We start from the raw sequence: 26458 nt of genomic DNA on the forward strand, positions 1-26458 counted from the left end.
GGGGTTAGGCCATGCATCGCTGGGAAGAGTGTAAACAGAGAAAGGCGGCCCTACCTCACCTTTCTGAAAAGGGGTTACACGAGGTGGGGCAGAACTGGCATCCACACCTCACGAAGAGCTCGGTGATGGCGTCTGTGCCAGTGATTACTTAATGCAACAAGCACATGACGGGGCTGAGGCATGAGAGCCATGATTATGCCACATGGTGATTAAAAAGATGGGGACAGGTCGACTGGTGGGCTGAGATGCTCATGTCGGCGGCATTTGTGATAGGAGTGACTCTCTCTTCTCCTCCCATTTTCTTCTTCCTGTTTCTTCCTCCTATGACTCCTACCTGATGTAGTCTTTTCTCTTGGCCCCAGCAAAGCCACCCTGTCAGTTTCAGTGATGTGAAGATAGGGCTGAGAAAGGATGGTTTAACCTTCAACGCCCTCAGGACCAAAGTCCAAGGGCTTTTTCATGGAAAACAGAAGCCCTTCCTAGGTGAGTCCTGCCTACTTTCTAGTTTTATCGTTGCCCACTTTCCTTCACACTCTCTTGGTTTCCGCCATAGTGTTCCCAAAACATATCACACTTTCATAACATGCTTTCTCTTGGGGGCCTGTCTCTACCCCATTATGCCTGGGATAACAGAAACTGTCTAGCTGTCCACTGAACTCTTTTTTTCCCCTTCCTTCTGGGCACGTAGTCTCCCTTGCAGTGAGCTGTGACCGTGTGCCTGAGTTCTGGTCAATGGAATATAGAAATGATTGTGCGCCACTTTCAGGCCAGAGCTGTTCAAACCGTATATGCAGAATCCTTCCTGCTCTTTCCTTCTGTAGCGCCCTTGAAAGCCATGAGGTGAAGACAGCAGAGCCCCAAGTTGGGAGAAGCCTGGCTCATTTATCCCCACCTGGAGGAGAACCTTCCACCAAACTTAGACTTGGATTTGGCTTTGAGTAAGAAAGAAACATCTATTTCAGTGAAGCAACTAAGATTTGGAGATTTCTCTGCAGATTTATTTATCACCTGGCGAACTATTCATCCTTCAAAGCCCTCTTCAGGTGCCCCCTCCTTCAGGAAGCCTTTTCTGATTCCCCCAGGTAAGAGTCATCCTTTCTCCGTGTGTGCGTAGCCTTTCAAAGATGCTTCACTCACCGACTCCTCTCCCTCAATACTTGACTTACGCATCTCTCTTCACACTTGACCAATGACACAATGGAGGTAGAGATAGGGACCTTTGTAATCCTAGCTTCTAGCAGAGTGAGTGAAAGATAGTAGGTGTACAATATGTAAGAATTAATTCATTCCCAATATTTGTTGAGCTCGTTTTATGTACTAGGCGTTGTTCTAGCACTGAGAACACAGCAGTGGACAAAACAGATAAAAATAACTGTCCTCTACATTTTATAGGTTGGCTTTTGCAGTGCTTTAGACATTTGCCTTTCTGCATTTTAAGAAAAATGATTTAGGGCTTCCGTGGTGGCGCAGTGGTTAAGAATCCACCTGCCAATGCAGGAGCCACAGGTTCCAGCCCTGGTCCAGGAAGATCCCACATGCCACGGAGCAACTAAGCCCGTGCGCCACAACTACTGGGCCTGCACTGTAGAGCCCGCGAGCCACAACTACTGAGACCGCATGCCACGACTACTGAAGCCTGTGCACCTACAGCCCGTGCTCTGCAACAAGAGAAGCCACTGCAATGAGAAGCCTGTGCACCGCAACAAAGAGTAGCCCCTGCTTGCTGCAACCGGAGGAAAGCCCACAGGCAGGAACAAAGACCCAGTGCAGCCAAAAATAAAATAAATAAAATTTATAAAAAAAAAAAACAACACAAGAAAACACACACATACACATAAAAAGAAAAGTGATTTAAACTGGGACTTAGATAATAAATAAAATTTATATTAAAAAACACACAAGAACACACACACACACAAAGAAAAGTGATTTAAACTGGTACTTAAATAATAACATTTAAGACCTTATAGAGATAAGTATATCAGAGGCAGTTGCCAGTGCTAGATACTGTTACTCTCTAAATACTTTAAAAAATGCCACAAAGTAAAAAACCAAAAAACTCTGTACTCATAGAGCTTACTTTGCAGTGGAGGAACTAGATAATAAATAAATACATGTAGCATATCAATCTGGCAATCCATGCCATGGAGGAAAATAAAACAGAGGGAGGATGGAGAGTATAGGATGGGAGTATAATTTTAAATAAGGTCTTCTTAGAAGGCCCCACTGGGAAGATAGCATTTTAGCAAAAACCTGAAGGAAGTGAAGACTGAAACTACATAGGTGTTCGAGGGAAAAGCATTCCAGGCAAAGGTACGGCAAGAGTGTGTGTGTGGCTGGAGCAGAATGAGTGAGGGGAACAGAAAAGATGAAGTTAAGGGAGTTGTGTATGGGAGGTGGGGGAGGGCAGCACGTGTAAGCCTTTGACAGGCTTTGGCTTCTATGCAGAGGGAAGTGGGGAGCTACTTCAGTATTTTAAGTGAGGAAGTTACCTGAACTGATGCACAGCTTAACAGGTTCAGTCTGACCACTATGTTGAGAGAAGACTGTGTAGAGGCTTATGGGTAAAAGGAGAGAGACAAGTCACAAGGCTATTGCAATAATCTAGGCAAAAGATAATGGTAACTTGAACCAGGGTGGTATTTGGGATATATTTTCAAGGGAGGATTTGCTGATGGATCAGATGTGGAATATAAGAGAAAGAAGTCACAGATGACTCCAAGATTTTTTTTTTTTTTACGGTGTGTGGGCCTCTCACTGTTGTGGCCTCTCCCGTTGCGGAGCACAGGCTCCAGACGTGCAGGCCCGGTGGCCATGGCACACGGGCCAAGCCGCTCCGTGGCATGTGGGATCTTCCCAGACCGGGGCACGAACCCGTGTCCCCTGCATCGGCAGGCAGACTCTCAACCACTGCGCCACCAGGGAAGCCCCGACTCCAAGATTTTTGATCTGAGCAACTGGAGGGATGGAATTGCAATTTAAGGAGATGGGAAAACTACGAGAGGGGCAGGGTGGGTCAGAAATGTAGTTTTGAACTTACGCTTGATATGCCTAAAGTCATGTCTAAGTGGAGATGTTGAGTAGCTGAATGGATATGTTGTGTCTGGAAAGGAGAAATCTGGGATAGAAGTACAAATTTGGAAGTTGTCAGCATAAGTACGGTATCTAAAACCACAGGATTAGGGCTTCCCTGGTGGCGCAGTGGTTGAGAGTCCGCCTGCTGATGCAGGGGACACGGGTTCGTGCCCCGGTCCGGGAAGATCCCACATGCCGCGAAGCGGCTGGGCCCGTGAGCCACGGCCGCTGAACCTGCGCGTCCGGAGCCTGTGCTCCGCAACGGGAGAGGCCACAACGGTGAGAGGCCCGCGCACCACAAAAAAAACAAACAAACACAGGATTGGATTAGATGACCAAAGGAAATGAGCGAGCGTATATTGAAAAGCAGTCCAAGGACAAACCCACAGGCACCCTAGAGTGTAGAATTGAGGACGGTAAATGAGAACCAGAAAAGAACCAACCGCTTCTGAGTTGCCAGGGAGACAGGAGGAGAATCAGGACAAGAGTGGTCCAGGAAGCCAGGTGAACATAGCATTCAAGAAGGGAGAGAGGTCAATTATGCCAAATTCCACAGTCGGGTTGAGTAACATGAAGACTGAGAACTGATCAAAGGATTTACCATGTGAAGGTCATTCCTAACCTTGTCCAGAGTGAGTAAATGAATGTCACATTTCCTCCACCTATATTTGACTGGGACCCAAGAGTGCAGGGACTAAGTCTTTGTTTCTCCAGAAAGAGTTTGATGAGTTTGATAAATGACTGTAGGAATGATTGAATGAAATGCCTTTTCCCTCAGGGTCTGGCCTCCCCCAGTTCCTACTTTATTTTCCTTAGAGCTGTAGAGGGTGAGAAAGTGCACCAAGTTCCCTATCCCTGAAAGCCAGACTGTTTGGAATTGCCTGTGGTTATTTCTCTGTACTGTTCCACAGAGCCGTAAAACACCCCCACAGCCCTTCAGGGCAAAGGAGTCAAAATCTAAAAAGCAAATACTCTACTCCCAAAGTCACGAGAAAACATCTGCAAACTGACTCAAATGAATGTAGTCAGGCCACTGGGAGAAACCGCATTCTTGAGATCATTAACTCATGGCATTGTTCAATAAAATATTTGCTTGGAAATTTTGATGATTCAAGGCATAGTTCCATAAAATACTAATAAAAATTTAAGTTGAAAACAGCTGGATGTTGATGCATTGTCCTCTGGAAAGAGGAAGATTGCCCCTTGGGGCAGTCATTCTATAGTTGCTACCATTTCTTATTTACTATATGTGAGGAACTGTGCTAAGAAGTACTTTATGGGCATTTAGCAAACTGAATCTTCATAACCAGCCTATAAGAAAGGTACTATTATCATCCCCACATTATAGATGTAATAGTTACATATAACAGCTGATGAAACGGAGGCTGGGAAAGATTGAAGGGATGTCTTGGGATTGAGTAGCTTCCCTATTGAAGGACCCTCAGGAGTGACCTGATCCCCGTCAGGAGAACTGTCTCCTGGACAGGATGAGGAAGGCCCTGGTGCTGCTTCTAGAAGGCAACTTTTCCAGGGAGGAAAAGAGGGCCCAGGGGTGTGATTCTGGGATACAGCATCCTGAGAGCTGAGGTGCAGGTAGGGGGTGTAAAGAAGACTCCTGAGAGAAAGGAAGGAAACAAAAACACAATCACAATCTGTTTTATCCTCAGGCACATCTCAACTAAAAGAAATCAACTCCATTTTTTTTCTTTTTCACACCAGGAGGCTCGTGGGATCTTAGTTCCCTGACCAGGGATTGAACCTGGGCCCTCGGCAGTGAGAGCGCAGAGTCCTGACCACTGGACCACCAGGAAATTCCCTTGACCCCATTTTATAGGTAAGGAACTTAAAGCTTCGAGAGGGTAAGTAGTGATTTCTCCCAAGTCACACAGATGTTAGGAATGGGGAAGGCCAGAATTTGCCCACAGGCTTATACAATTTAAAAGGCTACGTACGCTCTTACATTTCCAAAAGAACACCAGACATAGCAATGAGAGATTCTTAAGAGATGGGGCTACTGAAAGGCACCCATTAAAAAGAATGATCTCATTCACTGGACAGCTTTCCCTGGCCCCTCTTGTCTGTGTGTGTTGGGAAGCAGTCCACTCCTGTTATTCAGGGAGCAATTATTCCACTCTCATGGCACGTTCAGAGCCATTTGCTTCTCTTCCTTTTCAACCATTTATTTTCCTGCTCCTGTGAGCTCTGTCAGGGCAGAGGGAAGAGGCAGAATGCTAACCCTCCACTTATGTAAATTTGGGGAAGTGTCTTATTGGGGATAGGGTTGAAACAACTGGCTAACATGACATTTTATACAATTTTGTCTGCCTGAATTATCTGGAACCCCCATTAGTTCGTTAATTGGTCCCATGGTAGGTTCAGCAAGAGGCCACACACGTGACACGGGGCCTTTATCAGAGGTACGCTCCATCCTAGAAACTCACAGGGCCAAGATGGTGGCCATTCAGTTTATGGCTGTTCAATAAATGATGATGGTCACTGGCAACTGACTCACCAAACTTTGGTCTTCAAGGAAGAATCGTGGACTCCCAGGACTCAAGCCCCTCAAGAGGCTACCTGGACTCACCCAATCTGACCCCTGATCCTGGGAGGGAACTCCCTCTCCAACCTGCAGGGTGGATGCTCTGGTCCTTTGCTGTAAGCCCTGCAGTGACGTGGCCCTTAACCTCACCAGGCAGGCCCCAGGACTGGGACCAGGGGGCCCTGTTTTTATTTATTTATTTAAGGCAGGGGGCTTTTTGTTTGTTTATGGCCATGCCTGGCGGCTTTCGGGGATCTTAGTTTCCCCACCGGGGATTGTACCTGGGCCACGGAAGTGAAAGAGCCGAGTCCTAACCGTTGGACCACCAGGGAACTCCCCCAGCGAGCCCTGTTAAAATTCTCTTTCTACATTGAGCTGAAATCAGCCCCCCACTGTGGCTACTACCTAGTTCTGCTCTCTGGAGCTACTCAAAACATGTCTAATCCTCTTCTACATGCTAACTCTTCAAGTATCTCAGGACAGCACTCACGTTTCTCTTCTCTGCTCCTCCACTACCCAAGAGTTTAAGTGAATTACAGTACACTTTCTTTTAAGCAAGTAAAAAGACATTACCAATATAATGAAGGACCTGTGCAGCGATCCCCAGTCTCCCACTTCTTCTCCCCACACCCCCTCTTATATATTTCTGCATGCATACATACATACAGGCGTACATACTGCTTATATATTTCTTTGGACTGTGGGATCCCAATGCAGAAAAGACGCTGGTGGGAGCATTTATAGTGCAGTGATTAATAGAAGAAAGCAGAAGTCACAGACTAAAGTTTTCTTGTGATGAACATTTACAGACTGTGTCTACCAACTGTGTGACTGTGGGCAATTTATCCAACCTTTCTCAGTTCTATTTCCTCATCTGTAAAATGGTAATAATAGTTATACTGATTGCGCGGGTTGTTTTGGGATTAGACTGTGCTCCTAAATCATTTATACGCGGCACTTCAAGTAGCTGTTACAAATGTTTTCTCCCTCACCACCTCACAGACTGGGAAAGGGGCCTAGAAGGGGGTGAGAGTATTACTAGGGGTCACAGCTAGTTAACATCAGAGCGGAAACCTAAACCCAGATCCCTGATTACTCCGGTTGGCCGGGACCCCTTCCTGCTCCCCATCGCGTTCGCGGGTGTCCGCAGACGTCCATCCTGCCAATGCAGATTAGAAACTCATCCCTCATCCCACAGTGCCCACGACACTGGGAAGTCTCTACCACTTGTACCGATGATAACTGCAGCGAGCTCGGGTCTTGGCTTTTTGCCATTTAGGAAAGGGGAGGGATGGGGATGGACAACACTGGCTGACTCCCTAGGAGTAATTAAAGGTTAAAGGTAGTTTTCGGCCTTGCGATCTGAACGTTCCAGCCATTTGCATTCCGATACAGCTCCTTAGCGGCTGGCGCACCTGGGGCGGCGGAGGCGGGGCCACAGCGTGCGGTGCGGCGGCCGGGGGCGGGGCCGGGACGCCTGGTCTTCGAACCGCAGAGCCCAGCGTTGCGTTCCGGCCCCGGGGCGTGGCCTCGCGCAGGTACGTCGAGCTTCTCGAGTTTCACTGAAACTTTTCCAGCTGCGGGGAAGGCGTGCGCAGAGGCTCCAATTAGGGGCAGGTGGGAGGGTGGCTTTTTCTCCTAGCTGCGAGTGGGACTCTGAGTTTCGAATCGTTGGCGGCGAATTCCCCGCCCGCCGGGTGTCGGAGCTGCTGGAAGGATGCGAAGCCTGAGCGCGGCGTGGCTGCTGGGGGGCGTCATCCTGCTGGGGACCTCTGCCTCCTGCAATCGCACCGTCCTAGGTGAGAAACTTGGCCAAGGAGGGCTCGTGCGGCTAAGGAGCGGGGGTCCTGGGCACCATGGGCAGGTGGGGGAAGAGGGTCAGGTGCGCGAAGGGTGTTCTGCCGCCGCCGCCGCCGCCAACTCCTCCCGACATCCCGCAGCCTCCTCTCGGCGGCTTTGAAGGGGGATCCCTGCACCCTGGGAGCAACCAGCTGGAACTAGCGTGAGAGGGTGAAGTCTACGGAGGGGAAAGGGAGGGAGCGGAGTGCTCGCTTCTAAGGAGTACCCAGAGGGCTTAGCCTCTCTGGCCCCGGTGGGTTTCTTCGCAAACACGAAAATCCTTAAGGAACATTTCGCACACCCTTGAGACTCTTCCGGGCTGGTCCTGCAGGACCCGCGGAGTTAGCGAGTTGATGGCTCAGAGCGGGGTGGCGTGGATGGGAGCCCGCGGCCTGGGAACTTTCTGCTTCGGTTTTTGCAGCCTCCTTCAACTTTTGGAGGCCACTCTTCGGGGTCGGCCCACGGCGTTCAAGACGCCCCCGGGGCCTGCAGCTCCTCTGGCACAGGGCACAGCGGGGGTGTGGAAGTCAGGGCTGGACCCTGCTGGGTTCTTGGGGTGACGAGCGCTCACCCCGAGGTTTAGGCCAGTTGGGCGGATTAAATAAATGGAACTTCTTCGACCCTGCTTTACATTCGACCAAGTGAACTTACGGCCCTGGGTTTCCCCGGCCTTCGCTGGCTGCGGCTCAGGTCTGTAGGCCGGAGGCTGCCCGCCCCAGGAAGGGAACAGCACGGGAGCCGTCCCTGGCGACGCTCTGGTGCCAGCTTGTGCGCCGCAGCCGGGTTCCACGGGTGTGCTGCCCCGGGTGTGCTCGAACTTGTTCGGCTGCGGGTGGAGCCTCCCGGGCGGAGCAGGCCTCCGAGGGCGTAGGCGCTGTTAAGCCTAGTATGGCACTGCTGTGATGCTAAAGGACGCCCCGCTGTTTGGGGCAGCCAGGGTAGCCTTAAAAGGGAAGTTTTAATTTCCCTGCGAAATGTGCAGACCTGTTGTAAAAGGCAGGTTCTCACTTTTATCCTCTTCATAAAGACATTGTAAAAGAGCAAGTCACTGTGAATTTGAATTAGACGGAAGAATGTGATTCTTTTCCGTTTGGAGTTACAGCAAAGGGTATTTTGGTGGATACTTGGAAACTGCACCCCTGGTACACATTTTATTGACAGCATTACCGAATGTAAAATAGTTGTCTGGTGGGAAGCAGCCGCATAGCACAGGGAGATCGGCTAGGTGCTTTGCGATGACCTAGAGGGGTGGGATAGCGAGGGTGGGAGGGAGGGGATATGGGGACATGTGTAAGCATTTGGCCGATTCTCTTTGTTGTGCAATAGAAACTAACACAGTATTGTGAAGCAATTATATTCCAATAAAGATGTATTAAAAATTAAAAAAAAAAACAAGAATAAAGGCATTTATTTATTTACAGGAAGTACTGAAACTGTGATGCACGCATGTCCGTTTACCCTTATGTTTTAAACTTATAAACTTAAAATTTAGGAGCAAAGCTTAGTATGTGCAAACAATTTTTTTTTTTTTTTTTTTTTGCGGTACGCGGGCCTCTTACTGCTGTGGCCTCTCCCGTTGCGGAGCACAGGCTCCGGACGCGCAGGCTCAGTGGCCATGGCTCACGGGCCCAGCCGCTCCGCGGCATACGGGATCTTCCCGGACCGGGGCACGAACCCGTGTCCCCTGCATTTAAAAAAAAAAAATATGTGGATGTTGATGATTCGTCTGTTTTATGATTCAAACGGTTCCTATAGGAAGCTTGCCCGAGTGTCTGGCTTGTTCTTGTTTACAAAGTGAGGGGCTGGGGGGGATTCCTGAAGTACAAGGGGGACTTACTTTAACAACAACAACAAAAATCAAGTTACTTGTTAACCAGAAGTATTGCACTTTTTTTTTTTCCTCCACATATTTTTACTCCTTTGCAGGGAAACTGTCCTAAAGGGTCAGTTAAGTAACAGTGAGACTTTAGGTAGACGGAGCTTTCCTCACAACTTGAAGCTAGATTGATTTTGACTAAGAAACAGGCCATCACCAGTGTTTCTGCCCTTTAGCACCTGTCTTTGCTTACCCTCTTTGGTTCGACCCTAAGGTGTGCCCCTCAGTTTGCAGCAGGACACATCCTAGGTTTGATTTTTCTTCTCCAAGATTTTTCCCCAAATGACTGCCTTATGGAAGGGAACTCAGCCTAGAGTGTAACCTTCTCATTTTACAGATACGGGCCACTGAATTGAGGAATGAGGGGCAAGGAAAACTGTCCATCAGGCCTCTGCTTTCTTTCTGATCACAACAGTAATCGATAGTTATTTCTGTAAATATGTTTCATCTGTCTCCCCACCAGATCACGTACTCCAGGAGGCCAGGGACCCCTAGCGGCACCTCCATCACCACGGTCCAGCACAGTCTCATTCCCTAAAGGACCTCAGTAAATAGCAAATGAAGAATGAAGTGAAGGGACTTACCCAGAGTGACCTGGTGGTTGATGGCAGTTCAGCATTTAAGTCGGCTTCTTTCAGGCACTTCTTTCCACCGTGTCACGAACCTGAGAAGTCCCCTGTAATGCAGTCATTCCATTTTTCTTTTGGAGACTGAAACTTGTGTTCTTTTTGTAATTGGTTTTTAATTATACAAGCTGTATGTGATCACTGTAAAGGAAAAATGAGTCCAAAAAAAGGGTTGCATTAATTAAATCACCCTCAGTATCCAAAGCACTGCTAACATTTTGGTTTCCAGCCTTTCTCATGCTTTCATACATCCGTGCATAAAATACATATTCACAGAGAAATTTTTTTGTACAAGTATGTGTTTATATAAACATCAGTAGCATATCAGTAAATATAAAACATTTTTAATGACTCTAAAATGTTGTCAATGGATGTATTATAATTTTTAATTGGTCCTCTGTTCATAGACACATGGGCACATGGTTTTGTAATAGTAATAGTAAACACTGGCTGACTTCCAGTGTTTTGTAATAAGAGAGAACACATAGAACATGAAGATGGGACTGTTTGGTCGTCTTCCTGGCCTTGTAGTTACTAATTAACCTTGATAGGCAATGTTTTAGTGAAGTCTGTGTTTGTCTTTCTTATGGTTTTATTAGCTGGACAAGTGTTGAGAGGAAAACAGTTCATCCTGAAAGAACACGAGAAAGTTGACTAAAGTGTACCTAGAGAAGGGGTACCAAGCAACTGAAGCTTTTATTTTTTTTGATCTGTGCTCCCAAAGGTCGGAGCAAAAGAAGATTTGGGGTGAGGAGGATAGTAGGGGAAAGAACACAGGAGGAGAGTTTAAACAAATAAAGTAGCTGCTCTGTACTTGCTTTGGTTGGGAGGGTGCGCAACAGGAAGATGCTTAATATAACAAAGAACAGGTAGCGTTTTTAAAGTTAAAAGTTTTCCATGCATTTTTACCCCAAAATTGTACAAATCAGAAGAGTTAAAAAGAAAGCGAAACATCCCCTCTTCTCTGCCCTCTTCACTCTCAACAGAGTTTTCTACGCAGAAATATATGTATTTTGTAACAATAGAAGGATCATACTGTACATTCTGTCCTACAGTTATTTTTTTTTAACCTAGTAGATCTATTCATGGTCAGTATAAAAAAAAATCTGTCCATACTTGTGTAGAGGGAATATTATTCATTGTATAAATCCCATAAATTATTGAACTAGCCTTTTTTGTTTTTCGATGGTCATTGAAACTAACATTTTTGTTTTACCATGGTAAACAATATTCTAGTAAATATTCTTGTACATAGTGTTTTTGTGCACTTTAGCTAGTATACATGCAGGACTAATTCCTAGCAATAAATTGATGAGTCATAGGGCAAGCACACTGAAAATTTTGATGTTTTTGCCAAATTGCCCTCCAAATAGGTTGTACCAATTTATACTCCTTTGAAAAAGTAATCCAAACAACATAGAAGGGTGTGAAGTAAAAAAAAGTAAGTTTCCCCTCCCTATCCATTTTACTCTATAGAGATGGCCGTTGTTTATAGTTTAGTGGGTATTTTTCTAGACTTCACATTTGCAAACAAATTATAATTTTGTTATATAGATGGAAGCATATTATTCTGCCAGTTGCTTTTTTTCAATGGACATATTGTGACTCTCTTTCCATTTCAATGCTTATTAAGTAGTGTAGTGTCTGCTATTAATGCTAGGGACTGTGCTGAGGATATGGTAAGTTAGGAATGGTGGTTGATGAACGTTGCTTATTTCCTGTTTGTTTGTAATTGGGGTGGGGGGATGATGCCTTGAGCACCAGTGGGTGCGTATTCTTGTGTACTTGGGCAAGTATTGTTGATTACAGGTCCCAAATGGAGAATGCTTTTGTGTGTTTAAACTTTATGTGTGTTTAAACTTCATATGTACATTTAATTTCATCTTCACTCTCGAAAATAGAAATGATTTTGTCTGGTGTACGGATGGGTTATAGAGTTGGAAGCTGGAATAGCATCAGTTCTAGACAAGTTCTGTGAGTTGGGGTGACTGGGATAGGATGCTGTACGAGGTAAAAGTCTGTGCACTGTGCTGAAAGGGCTTCAGGGAACTTTGAGCAGCATCTTGACATGTACCAGTGTTAGAACTGACCAGTGTTATACCAAGCGGCATGCTGCTTGTGTGCTCTGCCACTGGTACAATGAACATAGCTAATATGACTGGTATTTCAGATTGAGATCATTCAAGGTCGTATGTTGGAATATTCTCAGGAAATTTTTCTTTCTCTCTCTCTCTTTGAATCCTTCCCTAACTTTTTGTAGTATTTCTTGCTCTTCCCCCCCTCCCCTTTATTTTAGTACTCTTATTTAAAATAGATTTTTATCTCTCTTTACATGAACCTTCCTGACCTGGCGTGTGTTTATTTTTATGGGAAACTTTAGACATGTGAAAGTAGAATATTACAGTGAATCCCAGGTACCTCTCCCTCAGCCTTAACAATGATGCCCCAGCCTCCTTCCTGCCCTCCTTCCTGTGTTATTCTTTAACAGCTTTCAGATACAATTTGCAGACCATACAATTCACCTATTCCAAGTCTACAATTCAGTGCATTTTAGAATATTCACAGTTGTCTATCCATTACCACAATCAACTTTAGAATATTTTTATTGCCCCATAAGAACATCCCACTCCCCACCCCACCCCCGCTCTTAGCCATCACCCCCCAATTTGCCCCATTCCCCAGCTCCTGGCAACCACTAATCTACTTTTTGTCTGTGGATTTGCCCATTCAGGACATTTATTATAAATGGAATCATACAATACACATTCCTTTGTGACTGACTTCTTTCAAAAGCATAATCTTCTCAAGGTTCATCTGTATTGTAGCACGTATCAGTTCTTCATTTCCTTTTATTGCTAAATAATGTTCCATTGTATGCGTATACCATATTTTGTCTACCCATTCATCAGTTGATGGACATTTTGTTATTTCTGCTTTGGGGCTTTTATGAATAATGCTGTTATGAACATTCCTGTATAAGTTTCTGTTTGAACACGTGTTTTAATTTGTCCTGGATGTGTACTTAGGAGTAGGAATGGATGGGTCACATGGCAACTCTATGGTGAACCATTTCAGGAACTGTCAACTTATTTGCACAGTGACTGCATCACTTTACATTCCCACCAGCAGCACCTGAGGGTTCCCCTCCTTGCGTTATTTTGAAATAAATCCAGATATAATTTCATCTTAAAATATTTCAGTATGTATTCATAAAAGATGGCCATTTCCTTTTCAAACATCACCACATAATAACCACTGACAAAAATTGTGTAATATAATCAAATACTCAGTGTTCATATTTCTAATTGTTTCATAAGTGTCATAAATACTATATTAATAGTTTGTTTGAATCAGGATCCAAACAGGGTCCACACATTACATAAGGTTAATATTGTCTTTTAATTTATGGGCCCTACCTCCACACCTCTTTCTGGGTTTTTGCCTTGTAATTTATATTTTGAAGAAATGAGGTCCTTATCCTGCAGCAGTTTCCACAGCCCGGATTTTGCTAATGACATTCTTATGTTATTGAACATGTCCTATTGTCCCCTTTATTTCTATTAATTTGGCTGTTGGATCCAGGGGCTTGTTCAGATGAGGGTTCGTTCGATCGGTCGTTTGTTGCAAGATCACTTCATAGGTACTTCTTCCCTTCGGAGGCAGATAACGTCTGGTTATCATGTTTGTGATGTGGGTAACTCCGGACAATCAATGCTTAGATTTTCTTCCCTTTTATAAAGCAAGTTATGTAATTTTGTTTGTTTGTCTTGGTACCAAGGGAAAAAAATTGAGTCTTTTTGTGGTAATTAGAAAATCTTGGTGGCTCCATTCTGTAGAAACGCAGTCTGACTCATTGACTTGGTCTCTGGTGGGCTGTTTCTGGGCTGGGTGTCCCAGCTCTCTGAATGGAAGAGTCCTCAGAACAGGGGTCCACTGTCCAGTCACCAGCTTTGCCACACCTGCCTCTCCGGAGAGCCGGTAACCGCTTTTCAAACCAATGGAGAATTTATAGGATTCTCTTACACCTCTGAAAGTCTTCCAGAACATGTTAATATTAATACAAATAAATATATAAATTATTAGAGGAGGGGCTAGTTCAAAGCGGGGGTGTTAAAATGGTAAAACTTTACATTTAAAATTTTCTGTTTGAGAACAGACGTGTGGAATCCGCACAGGTTAGGTTGGTCTCAATAGACTCCAGTGTGTGACCTCACGTCGGTCTCCGAGGCTATGTGATATAGGGGTTAGAACCAGCGAGTCTAGAAACGGACTGCCTTGGGTTGAATCCTGACTCTCCAACCTAACAACTGTTCAGCCTTGGAAAATTTACTCAGTTTTTTCAAGCTTCAGTTTATGCATCTAGAAAATGTAGCTCTAATAATAGTACCTCCTCATAAGGTGTTGTGAACGTGAAGTAAGCTAATACACGTGAAGTGTTGAAAGCAACGCTGGACACACGATATTAAGCGTGTGTGTCCTGGAATCCCCTGCCGGCGTCTGTGTGGTTTGGGTACTAACTGGGTCAGGCTAGAGCTCTAAAGACATGAGCTGCGCTCTTGATTCTCCTTCCTTTTTTTCATCGGTAGGGCTAGCTGAGCTTTTCAATCCACCCCATGTGCGAGGTCCAGGGCTCTGCCAGGGACCATGGGGATAAGGAAGTTAGGAATTAAGGATAAAGGAATTAGGACAGTCCTGGAATTAAACCTGTAATCTCACACAGCGACTCTTGCCATTTTGACTCCTGGAGCAAGTTCCAGACATTACCAGTCTATAAATATGTCGTTACTATTCTCTTGTGGTGTGTAAAATCGGTCACTCTGCTAAACTGGTTGTGAAAAACATGTACGTGGGTCATGAAATCAATGCAGAAGGTGGTGACTGGATTTCACAAGAATGGAACAGAATACAATAGAAAGTATTAGAGTGTACCCTGCGCAATAAGGCTAATTATTATTTTGTGAAACTTTTTTTCCATTATGGTTTTATGTATCAGAACTGGGTTACCATATAGAATCTATTTCTTACTGTGGGTTATGGTCAAGCTTTGAAGATCACTGTAATATGTAGGGATATTATTTTATTTTATTATTTTTTTTTATTATTATTTTTTTGCGGTACGTGGGCCTCTCACTGTTGTGGCCTCTCCCGTTGCGGAGCACAGGCTCCGGACGCGCAGCCTCAGCGGCCATGGCTCACGGGCCCAGCCGCTCCGCGGCATGTGGGATCTTCCCGGACCGGGGCACGAACCCGTGTCCCCTGCATCGGCAGGCAGACTCTCAACCACTGCGCCACCAGGGAAGCCCTATTTTATTTTTTAAATTTAGAAATAATTCATGCTCTTTTGAAAAAATTATAAAAGAAATCGGAAGAAGAGATGAGTCTGTCCTAAGTGTGCGAACTTCCTGTGTCTGCCGTAACAAATTGCCGCAAGCTGTTGGTTTCAGTTCGTAAGAACTTTTTTTCTCACAGTTCTGGACGTCAAGAGTCGGAAATCAAGGTGTGGGCGCCTCTCGAGGCTCTAGGGGAGACTCCGTTCCATGCCTCCTCCAGCTACTGGGGGCTGTTAGTATTCCTTGGCATTCCTTACTTAGCTTGTTCCTTGGCTTTACTCCAGTCTCCGCCTCCATTTTCACATTGCTTTCTCCTTTCTGTCTTCCTTCTCTCTCAAATCTCCTTCTGCCTTTCTCTTATAAAGACAATTGTCATTGGACTTAGGGCCCACCTGGATAATCCAGGGTGATCTTCCCATCTCAAGATCCTAATTGCATCTACAAAGACCTTTTTTCTAAATAAGGTAAGGATCACAGATTCTAGGGGTTAGGACATGGACATCTTTTTTGGGGGGCCACCCACTCTGCTAAATGAGAAGTGAAGTATTGATCTCTACACCCTCTCATCCTCCACCCACCGTAATCACTGTCACTTCTTAGTAGGGAAGCCTTAAGAGAAGTGAATAATCCTGCTGAACATGGGTACAAAGGTAGGAGAGGAAAAAATGATGACTAAACATACAAATTATCAGATAAACTTGTGAGTAGGTTGCACATCCTCCCTGACATACTGTGGTGCCATGGTGAAGGACTGCTCTTCCCCAGAATTAAAGTCAGATCCTTCCATGTCCTCACACTGTCCCTCACGTTCATCCGCAGGTCCATGAGCACTTCATCGGCATAGGCTGGCTATGCCATTGGTTTGTGATTTGTAAAGTTTAATTCATAATATGGGGATGAGAGTGGAAATTGTTAAAGCTTGCCATGTTACTTGCTTAAAAGTCAGAATACAAATTTGTCTGAACAGAAATCATGCACCTATCCGTCCAGTGACCTTGAGGCCGGAAGGCTTGCCTGTCTTCTGGCTTCCATGGGAAGGTCTCCAGGAAGCCCACACAGAAGTGGGGGATCCCTGCCCACGGCTGAGGCTGTCCTTGTGGCTGGAGAGGGACTATCTCTGTGCTCCTGAGAATCTCGCCGTGTTGGACTTTGGGCTAGGGAGTGACAGGCAAGGCTGGATCCTGTCTTATGGCCCCAAGTGAGATAGATGGCCATGATGAGAACAGGTAGGAACTAATGGGTGTGGACAGTTTGTAAAAATAAATTGAAATACCGTCACCTTTTTTGAGATTCATAGAAATCAATGTTATCTTCTACACATACTTCACAACCCTCCCATAAAAAATACTTGCTGTAAAAAAAAAAAAAAGCAAGCAAACCAATCCAGACCATAGAAATCCCAGTAATTCCATCACCCAAAGAAAGCACCCATAAGTATTTTGTGTACTCCTCCTCCTGTCTTTTTCCTTTCTCTTCTTTCACACGGCACAGGAAGCTTTCTTCAGCTACGCTGCTCTGGAGAAAGGCAGGGCTGCCGTAACATGCTGTCCGTGCCAGTTGTCTCTCAGTCCCTTTCAGTTCATTCTGCTTCTTTTTCTCCTCAGCTGCTCTCCTCCTTTCCTCTTCTGCCCAAATTTTCAGGTGGCTGTAACGCTTAGCAGCACCATCTTGTCCGTGACCTTCCCACCGGCCCTCCTGTCTTTCCTTGAAGTGATTTTATTTGGACAAACCAGCATTTCTGTGGAAACGTTGATTTCTGTAATGACCCTTGTCTGCCTTGCCTTTCTTGCGCAGGAACCAGTAGACCCTCTAAAGGAAGAAGTCTCATTGGTTACGTTGATAACTCACCTCAGATCACGGGGAGAGGAGCAACAGTGGAACCAGTCTTCTCTGTGGATGAGTCTTCTGCCTCTGTCCTCACTGGAAAACTGACTACTGTCTTTCTTCCAATTGTCTACACGATCGTATTTGCGGTTGGTTTGCCAAGTAATGGCATGGCCCTGTGGGTCTTTCTTTTCCGAACGAAGAAGAAGCACCCTGCTGTGATTTACATGGCCAACCTGGCCTTGGCAGACCTCCTCTCTGTTATCTGGTTCCCTTTGAAGATTGCCTATCACATCCATGGCAACAACTGGATTTATGGGGAATCTCTCTGCAAGGTACTCATTGGCTTTTTCTACGGCAACATGTACTGCTCCATCCTCTTCCTGACCTGTCTCAGTGTGCAGAGATACTGGGTCATCGTGAACCCCATGCTGTACCCCATGAAGAAGGCGAGCATTGCCATCAGTGTCTCCCTGGGAATATGGCTGCTGATTCTGCTGGTTACTATCCCCTTATACGCTGTGAAGCAGACCCTCTACATTCCAGCCCTTAACATCACGACCTGTCATGATGTTTTGCCAGAGGCGGTGTTGGTGGGGGACATGTTCAATTATTTCCTCTCTCTGGCCATCGGAGTCTTTCTGTTCCCAGCCTTCCTTACGGCCTTTGCCTATGTGCTGATGATCCGGACCCTCCAATCTTCTGCCTTGGATAAAAACTCAGAAAAGAAGAGGCAGAGAGCCATCAAGCTCATCGTCACTGTCCTGGCCATGTACCTGATCTGCTTCACTCCTAGTAACCTTCTGCTCGTGGTGCATTACTTCCTGATTAAAAACTGGGGCCAGAGCCACGTCTATGCCCTGTACCTCATAGCCCTCTGCCTCTCCACCCTCAACAGCTGCATTGACCCCTTTGTCTATTACTTCATTTCACAAGACATCAGGGATCACGCAAAGAATGCTCTGCTTTGTCGGAGCGTCCGTACTGTAAAGCAGATGCAAATATCCCACACATCAGTCAAATTCTCTAGGAAATCCAGCTCTTACTCTTCAAGTTCAACCAGTGTTAAAACCTCCTATTGAGTTTTCCAGCTCCTCGGATGGAAGTTAGGCAGGGGGATTTGGAACCTGATTAACATTATGGGGATGCTTCTGTTGTTTCCCAACCATGTGGGTTTCACCACATACCCTGTATATGCAACAGCTCCCAGGATTGCTGGGAGCTTCCCTGTTTGCATAAGGAAAGTCCCCCAAATTAACATAGATGTCAGTTTCAGAACTCCTCTACTCAGGTGCTCCTGGAAACGGAACTGATTGGAAGCAGACTTTTCAGAAGGTGGAGAAAAGACAGAAACCCAGTGACTTGCAAAGACTAGTATTGGCGTGAAGACCAAGTTCTTAGCTAAAACTACATTTTACATCTGGGGTCAGTCACAACCATGTTAGGGCTTCAGGGCCCTCAGAGATGATTGGTCCAATTGACTGGCTTTAAGGATAAGGAAACTAAAGAGGTGAGGGAGCTGCCCAGAATTAGGTTTCCAACCAATGGCAATAAGTTAGGACTGGACAGTTTTGAATGATCAGTGGGGTTCTTGTACCACCTCATCAAAATCCTTGTGGATCAGGCTTCCCTGGTGGCACAGTGGTTGAGAGTCCACCTGCCGATGCAGGGGACACGGGTTCGTGCCCCAGTCCGGGAAGATCCCACATGCCGCGGAGCGGCTGGGTCCGTGAGCCATGGCCGCTGAGCCTGCGCGTCCGGAGCCTGTGCGCCGCAATGGGAGAGGCCACAACAGTGAGAGGCCTGCGTACCGAAAAAAAAAAAAAATCCTTGTGGATCTTGTTGAAAAATGCAGATTCATTATACTCAGGAATCAGAGCTCAGAGTCTGGGGACAGGGCCCAGGAACCTTCATTTTAACAAGATTTTCGTGCACTCCAAACTTTGGGAACTATTGGTCTGGGTACTGCTTCGACTTGACAAGGGGCCGTGGCAGTTTCTGAAAAGAGAAGCAAACAGGATGTTGTGTGTCTCTTTTATGTTCAGCTTATAATGAATTCTGTTTGTTGACTTATTGGGACTTTCAATTATTTATCAATCCTTTGAGCTTTTGTGTATATCATTATCACTTCGAGGAAAATACATCAAGGATTTTAAATGTAGAAAAATAAATTTTGTGTAACTCTTTACTGACTTCAATGAAATCTTCAGGTTGTCTGAATAATAGATTGTTTCACAACTAGGAATAGTGTTTACCACTTAGTATTTTAAAAAATTGTTGGGGCTTCCCTGGTGGCGCAGTGGTTGAGAATCCGCCTGCTAATGCAGGGGACACGGGTTCGAGCCCTGGTCCGGGAAGATCCCATATGCCACGGAGCAACTAAGCCCGTGCGCCACAACTACTGAGCCTGCGCATCTGGAGCCTGTGCTCCGCAACAAGAGAGGCCACGATAGTGAGAGAGAGGCCCGCGCACCGCGATGAAGAGTGGCCCCCGCTCGCCGCAAATGGAGAAAGCCCTCGCACAGAAACGAAGACCCAACACAGCCAAAAATAAATATAAAATAAATAAATTAATTAAAAAAAAATTATTGTTGGACTATTTATTGCCAGTTTTGTTGACTTGTTATCAAATATGAAATTATAAAGCTGTCACTGGGTTTGAACCACATCCGTTTGGAAAAGAACTTCTGAAATAGAAGTGATTTGCAATGTTTTTAAAGAGGTACTTGACTCCAAGCTGACTTTATACAACTGGTGTATTTGTGACCTTTTAAAATAATTGTTCTATTGTATGATTGATTTATAAATAACACATGACTTATTTTTTACAACTTATCTCTGAATTATGTGGCTTTTGCTTTCATTTTTGTTTTCGAGGGAGGGAGTGAGAGAAGGGAAGCAAAGGCATCACTCTTCTAAGAAGAAATGTAAGTGATTCTCACATCTTATTTTTTACGTAAATAGGGCCATATTATACACATTGCTCTGTGATAATTGTTTTTCTTTTAACCACATTTTAGAATTCTTTCCATGTCTGCATCTATGAATTGACCTCCATTTTTAAAGGATACAGACTACTTAATATCTTGGATATATTGTGACGTTTTAGTCATTTAGTTATTTCCTACCTATGGCTCCTGAAATTGTTTCTTTCTCTCCCTCTTTTTTTTTTTCTTCCTCTTTTAAAACAGTGCTGGGCTTCCCTGGTGACGCAGTGGTTAAGAATCTGCCAGCCAGTGCAGGGGACACAGGTTCGAGCCCTGGTCTGGGAAGATCCCACATGCCACGGAACAACTGAGCCCACGTGCCACAACTACTGAGCCTGTGCTCTAGAACCCATGAGCCACAACTGCTGAGCCCACGTGCCATAACTACTGAAGCCCTCACACCTAGAGCGTGTGCTCCCCAACAAGAGAAGCCACCACAATGAGAAGCCTGTGCGCCACAGTGAAGAGTAGCCCCCACTCACCACAACTAGAGAAAGCCTGCGCACGGCAACAAAGACCCAACGCAACCAAAAATAAAATTAATTAATTAATTAACTAATTAAAAAAAAAAACAGTGCCTCATTGAACATCTGTGTGTAGACATCTTTGTGAGTATTTCTGTAGGATGAGGTCCTGAAAATAGAATGGCCAGGTCAAAAGTTATCGATGCCCATTTAAAATTTTGGTAACACTTGCCAAATGGCCTTCAGTAATTTATACTTCTACCAAAACGTATGTTTGCACCTACTTCCTGAAATGCTCATCCATCAATCTTCTTTTTTTTTTTTTTCTTTTTTTGCGGTACGCGGGCCTCTCACTGTTGTGGCCTCTCCCATTGCGGAGCACAGGCTCCGGACGTGCAGGCTCAGCGGCCATAGCTCACGGGCCCAGCCGCTCCGCGGCATGTGGGATCCTCCCGGACCAGGGCACGAACCCGTGTCCCCTGCATCGGCAGGCGGGCTCTCAACCACTGCGCCACCAGGGAAGCCCCGCCAATCTTTTGAAATGTTACCAATCTAATAGGAAAAAATCTCATTGTTATTTTACTTTGTATTGAAGCAGCACAGCTTAGTGGCTGCCAGGCAGGGCTGAATTCTGACTCCATTATTTCTTTGTTTTATTTAACTTAGGGAAGATGCTTCTCTGTGCTTCAGTTTCCTCATTTGTAAAATGAGGATAATAGTATCTTATAGAGTTATTAGGATTAAGTGTTTGGCACATATATGCTCATAAATTTTATGTAGCATTATTACTGTTACTCCCTAACTACTGATGTGATCTCATTTCTGATTTGCCCCCTTTCACTTCAGTGCCGGATACACCCTGCCTTCCTCGCTGGCTCTGCTTTCAGTCTCATAGCAGGCTGTCTCATAGTGGGGTTCCCATTTTATAGGTGGGAAAGCAAAAGACGGTGGACACAGGATAAAAGGGAGAGGAAACAAATGGCTCTCAGGGGCCCTGCAGATGGTCTGTGGGCTCATCCAATGGAAAACATTTTTTTGGTATTTGCTATTTTTTAAGTGATTTTTTAAAATTAATTAATTATTTTTGGCTGTGTTGGGTCTTTGTTGCTGCGCGCAGGCTTTCTCTGGTTACGGTGAGTGGAGGCTACTCTTCGTTGCAGTACGCAGGCTTTCCATTGCGGTGGCTTCTCTTGTTGCGGAGCACGGGCTCTAGGCACGCGGGCTTCAGTAGTTGTGGCACGTAGGCTCAGTAGTTGTGGCACGTAGGCTCAGTAGTTGTGGCTCACGGGCTCTAGAGCGCAGGCTCAGTAGTTGTGACGCACGGGCTTAGTTGCTCTGCAGCATGTGGGATCTTCCCAGACTAGGGATCGAACCCGTGTCCCCTGCACTGGCAGGCGGATCCTTAACCACTGCGCCACCAGGGAAGTCCCTACTATTTCTTTTTTTTGCGGTACGCGGGCCTCTCACTGTTGCGGCCTCTCCCGTTGCGGAGCACAGGCTCCAGACGCGCAGGCTCAGCGGCCATGGCTCACGGGCCCAGCCGCTCCGCGGCATGTGGGATCTTCCCGGACCGGGGCACGAACCCGTGTCCCCGCATTGGCAGGCGGACTCTCAACCACTGCGCCACCAGGGAAGCCCCCTGCTATTTGCTGATGGTTAAAAAAATCAAACTGAATAAAAATATATAAAATAAAAAAATTTTACTTCTTTGCTACTCATGCCCATTCTTATTTCTCAGAGGGAACTAATTTTTATAATTTATAGAAAGTATATGTATTTTATATGTATGTTATACTCTTAAAATAAGAATGAATATGTATGTGTATGTAAATACATATGTGCATGTATATGTCAGCTTCTAAATCAGTTCATGTGGATCTTCCTCATTATTTTCAGTGACTAGGTAGTATTCCGTGCACGGGTGATCATAATTTAATCACTACCTATCGAAGAAATATTTTTCTTGGTTCATTTTCACCAAGTCTGTGAATCTACATTAAAAAGTGTAAAAAAAAAAAAGATTTGGGAAATAGAATCGTGAGTGTTTGTTTGCTAAAGCAAATTCTTTTCCAATCATGTTTGTTTCTTTTGCCTTTGAGGAGTGACTCACAAAGGTCTTGTTCTACCTGAATCAGGCCCCTGACGGGAGGGAGGAGGAACTCTGAACCTGAGCTTGGAAATGCCCTGCATGTTCTTGTCTTTGCTCTGTGCCCCCAGTCTTAGTGCACTCTGATTTTTCTAAACTATCTGAATACTTGAATGTTGCACTCCTTTGGCTCCATTGACTAAAGGAGAGCTCTCTTAATTTGAAAGTGAATGTGGATTGTCCCACTGTGCGGGACACATGTTAAACTGGCTTGATTGGAGTTGTTTGGGCATTTCTCTGTATGTCATTTCAGTCATTTGTAGCAGGAGTTTCAGAGGTAATTAATTTCCCAGTTATCAAGATTTCATAAATCCTAGGGCTATAATCTCATCAGTATGCACAGTTTACTGATTACAACTTTGTTCCTGTAGCTTTAACCCTCTGGAGGCCCTTGGAGGACTGGAATGTATTACCAAATCAGAGGTACAGTTCATCATACTGTTCCCAGGTCTCATCGATTAAAACCATGGGTCTGCTGCAGAGCTTGGATGTTGTCTTAAAAAGCGAAGTTTCTGATTTCGCAGTAGTCAAAGGATGTGTCTAGTCCATCCCCACTCCTCATTCTGAAGGGGAAAAAACCAGACCCTGAGGGACCTGGTCCTCCATTTTATCCAAAGCCTTGGAATGTCACTGAGATGGTTGTTTAAATGTAAATAATTGGAGTCACTCAGGTCACACTTTGGAAATGCCTTTTTTTGAAGGAGAGCGTGACGAATTCTGTGGTTTGGGTATGAGCTGCCTTTGCCTCTACCTGTTGGTCAATCTGTGGAATATTTCCCAGTGTCTGTCTTTATTGGTGAGAAATTAGGCACAACCAGTTCTGCACCGCCTCCTGCAGAAAACACAGCCTTAGCCTGTGGGCTCCACGAACTCTAGTTAAGCCATCAGCACCCAGCAAGTGTGAGTGGTTCATTCACTCATCCCACAATGATTGCAACATTGTTGCCTTATTAACTGCAAAGAATTAAATCAGGATTCCCACATTAGCAACATTCTAACTGTGGGATTAATGTTCTCAGTGAAATTAATCAATATTAAAAAAAAAAAAATCCTCCAGTATTTGGGTTAATGGAAGGCCCTTAAAGAAGAGCCTATTCTAAAGCCAGGTCTTGAGAGTGGGAGAAAGTCAAGAAAAACAAAAGGACAAGAAGGCTTAGGAAGGGCCATTATTGTGGCTTCTCTCTTAATATTGTGATGCTTAAACCTTTCAAAAAATAAACCTAAAAATTATAAAAGTAATAAGTGGTTCTTGTAAATAAATCTGAGAATATAAGAGCATATACTGAAAAGTGGACCCATCCACGTCAGAACCTAGTTACTCCCTTTGTGCATCCTTTGAAGTATTTTTTATGCATGGATAAGTGTAAGTATCTATATGCTTCTTTTGAAAAGTAAAAGAGTTATACTATGTATGTTATTTATGCATAATCATTTTCCTCAAAACTTAGTGGCTTAAAGTAACAATAAACCTTTGCTAACTGGTGTAGTTTCTGTGGGTCATGAACTGAGGAGCAGTTTGGCCACGTGGTTCTTGCTTGAGATCTCGCGAGGTGGCAGTCATCTGAAGGCTTGACTGGGGCTGAGGATCCACTTCCAGTGTGGCTTCCTCACAGGGCTGGCACGTTGATGCTGGCTGGTGGCAGGAAGCCTTGGTTCCTCTCCATGAGGGCTTCTCCACAGGCCTGCTCAAGTGATCTCATAACACGAAGGTTGGCCTCCCCGAAAATGAGTGATCCAGAGAACAAGGAGGACCTGCGATGACCTTTAGAACCCAGCCTCAGAAGTCACACCGTCATCTCCACCTTACTCTACTGGTCACACAGACTAAATGCAATTCACTTCGGGAGGGGACTACATAAGAGCATAAAAGCAGGAGTCAAGGATCACTGAGGGCCATGTTGGACGCTGGCTACCACACTGTATATGAACACATCTTGGACATTATTTCCGTATCAGCATTTAGAGATTGACCTCATTATTTTAAATGGTTGTATCCATTGTATGGATATACTATATAAGGAATCCTCCAGCTTTTAGGTTGTTTCCAGATTTTTGCTCTACATATATTGCTCTTCAGGCAATCTTTGGGTGAATATCTTTTTATATCTTTACATACTTGTTCATTCAATATTCTTCCACCATGTACTATATGCCAAGTCATGCTCAAGGCAGTGAGGGACATTGTGGAGAACAAAATAGACAAGATCCCTGTTCTCACTGAGTTGACTTTCTGATTGGTCAGAGACCAGAAATAAGAAAAATATCTACTAGTAGTAAATTTTAAGAGAGGGCAAATGCTAAGAATACTAGGGTTTCAGGGAAGGTTTCAAAGAAGGTGAAATTTAAGTTGCAATATAAAGGACAAGAAAGCCAGCCCTGGGAGGATCCCAAGCAAGGGCTTCATGGGAATGGGTGAGGGGAATAAGTATGAGCAAATAGGTTGGAGAGACAGGCAGGTGCTGGGTAACTGAAGAGATTCGTAAGGGAGTAAGGAGCTTGACTTTCCTTCTAGGTGGGATTCCATAGGATTGTCTTACTGATAGTCACAGGATACGGATTATAGAAGGGCAAGAGGGAAGCAAGAACAATTAGGGAATTCCAGCAACGCAAGCAAGAGATGATGTCGGCTTGAATTCGGGTGATGATAGAAGGGAACTAATTTGGGCTGTGTTTTGAAGGTAGAGTCAAAAGATGTGAGGAAAAGAGAAATCTAGGAATCGAAGATCATAGATTTTTTCTCAGTGGATAATGATGAAATAATTAGGCATGAGCAAGTTTGGAGTTTGAAAGTCAAGAGTTCTGTTTTGGCCAAGGCATCCTGAGTTTGAGATGCCTGTCAGACATCCAAGTAGAACCGTTGAGTGGGACATTTGGATATCTGAGTCTGGAATTTTCAGTGATCAGGGTGAGAGATCCAGATTTGAGTCTGCCATATCACTAGCACTTTTAAAGTAAAGGACTTAGCTATCCTAGGCAAGAGAATAGATGAAGAGAAGGGGGCCTGGGACAAAGGCCTTTGACACTTAAAACTTTTCAAGCAGAGAAGGAGCCAGTAAAAGAGACTGAGAAGGACTGGCCACTGGAGCAGAAAGAAAGTCCAGAGAATCTGCTTTGGGGGAAGCCAAGGGCATGAAGGAGAGAGGGGTCAATCACAGGAAATATTACTAGAGGTCAAGTGAGATAAGAACAGAGAAGTGACTATTGGATCTTATCACATGGAGAACGTTGGTGACCTTGACAAGACCATCAATCTCTATGTTGTGGTGGGGAGAGGAAGCCAGAAGGTTCAAGAAGGAATGAGAAGTAAGGAAGTGAATGCAGTGATGATAGACAATCCTGACAATCCCGTACAGCAAGTTTAATTGCAAAAGGGAGCAGAGGACTGTGGGGCAAGAGAGAGTGATTCTGTTATCTTTTTTTTTTAAAAAAAACACTTTTTGGCCCTGCCACGTGGTGTGCAGGATCTTAGTTCCCTGACCAGGGGTCGAATCTGCACCCCCCTGAAGTGGAAGTGGGGAGTTTTAACCACTGGACCACCAGGGAACTCCCTCTGTTATCTTTAGAATGTGGTGATGGGAGTGATCCAGTAGAGAGCAGAGAGATACTGATGGTGGGAGAGACTTTGGATATACTGTATTTCTAGAAGTAGAATTCCTGGGTCAAAGGGTATATATCATTTTGATCAGGATTAATTGCCCTATTGAGATGGCATACCAGTCAGTTTACACACTTGTCAACAGTGTGTGAATGTC

The 26458-nt window shown here is 45.0% G+C and overlaps 1 protein-coding gene across 1 annotated transcript; it reads left to right on the top strand.

The window, feature by feature from the left end:
* Window positions 1-7138: 7138 nt before the first annotated feature.
* On the top strand, window positions 7139-20296 carry F2RL1 (F2R like trypsin receptor 1). The gene is made up of 2 exons (XM_067730081.1): window positions 7139-7435; window positions 17087-20296. Exons 1-2 carry the CDS (start codon window positions 7332-7334, stop codon window positions 18189-18191), a joined length of 1209 nt encoding a protein of 402 aa, XP_067586182.1. The 5' UTR covers window positions 7139-7331; the 3' UTR covers window positions 18192-20296.
* Window positions 20297-26458: the final 6162 nt, after the last annotated feature.

The sequence above is a fragment of the Pseudorca crassidens genome, chromosome 3 (genome assembly GCF_039906515.1).
Source record: "Pseudorca crassidens isolate mPseCra1 chromosome 3, mPseCra1.hap1, whole genome shotgun sequence".
In the NCBI taxonomy this organism is placed as follows: domain Eukaryota; kingdom Metazoa; phylum Chordata; class Mammalia; order Artiodactyla; family Delphinidae; genus Pseudorca; species Pseudorca crassidens.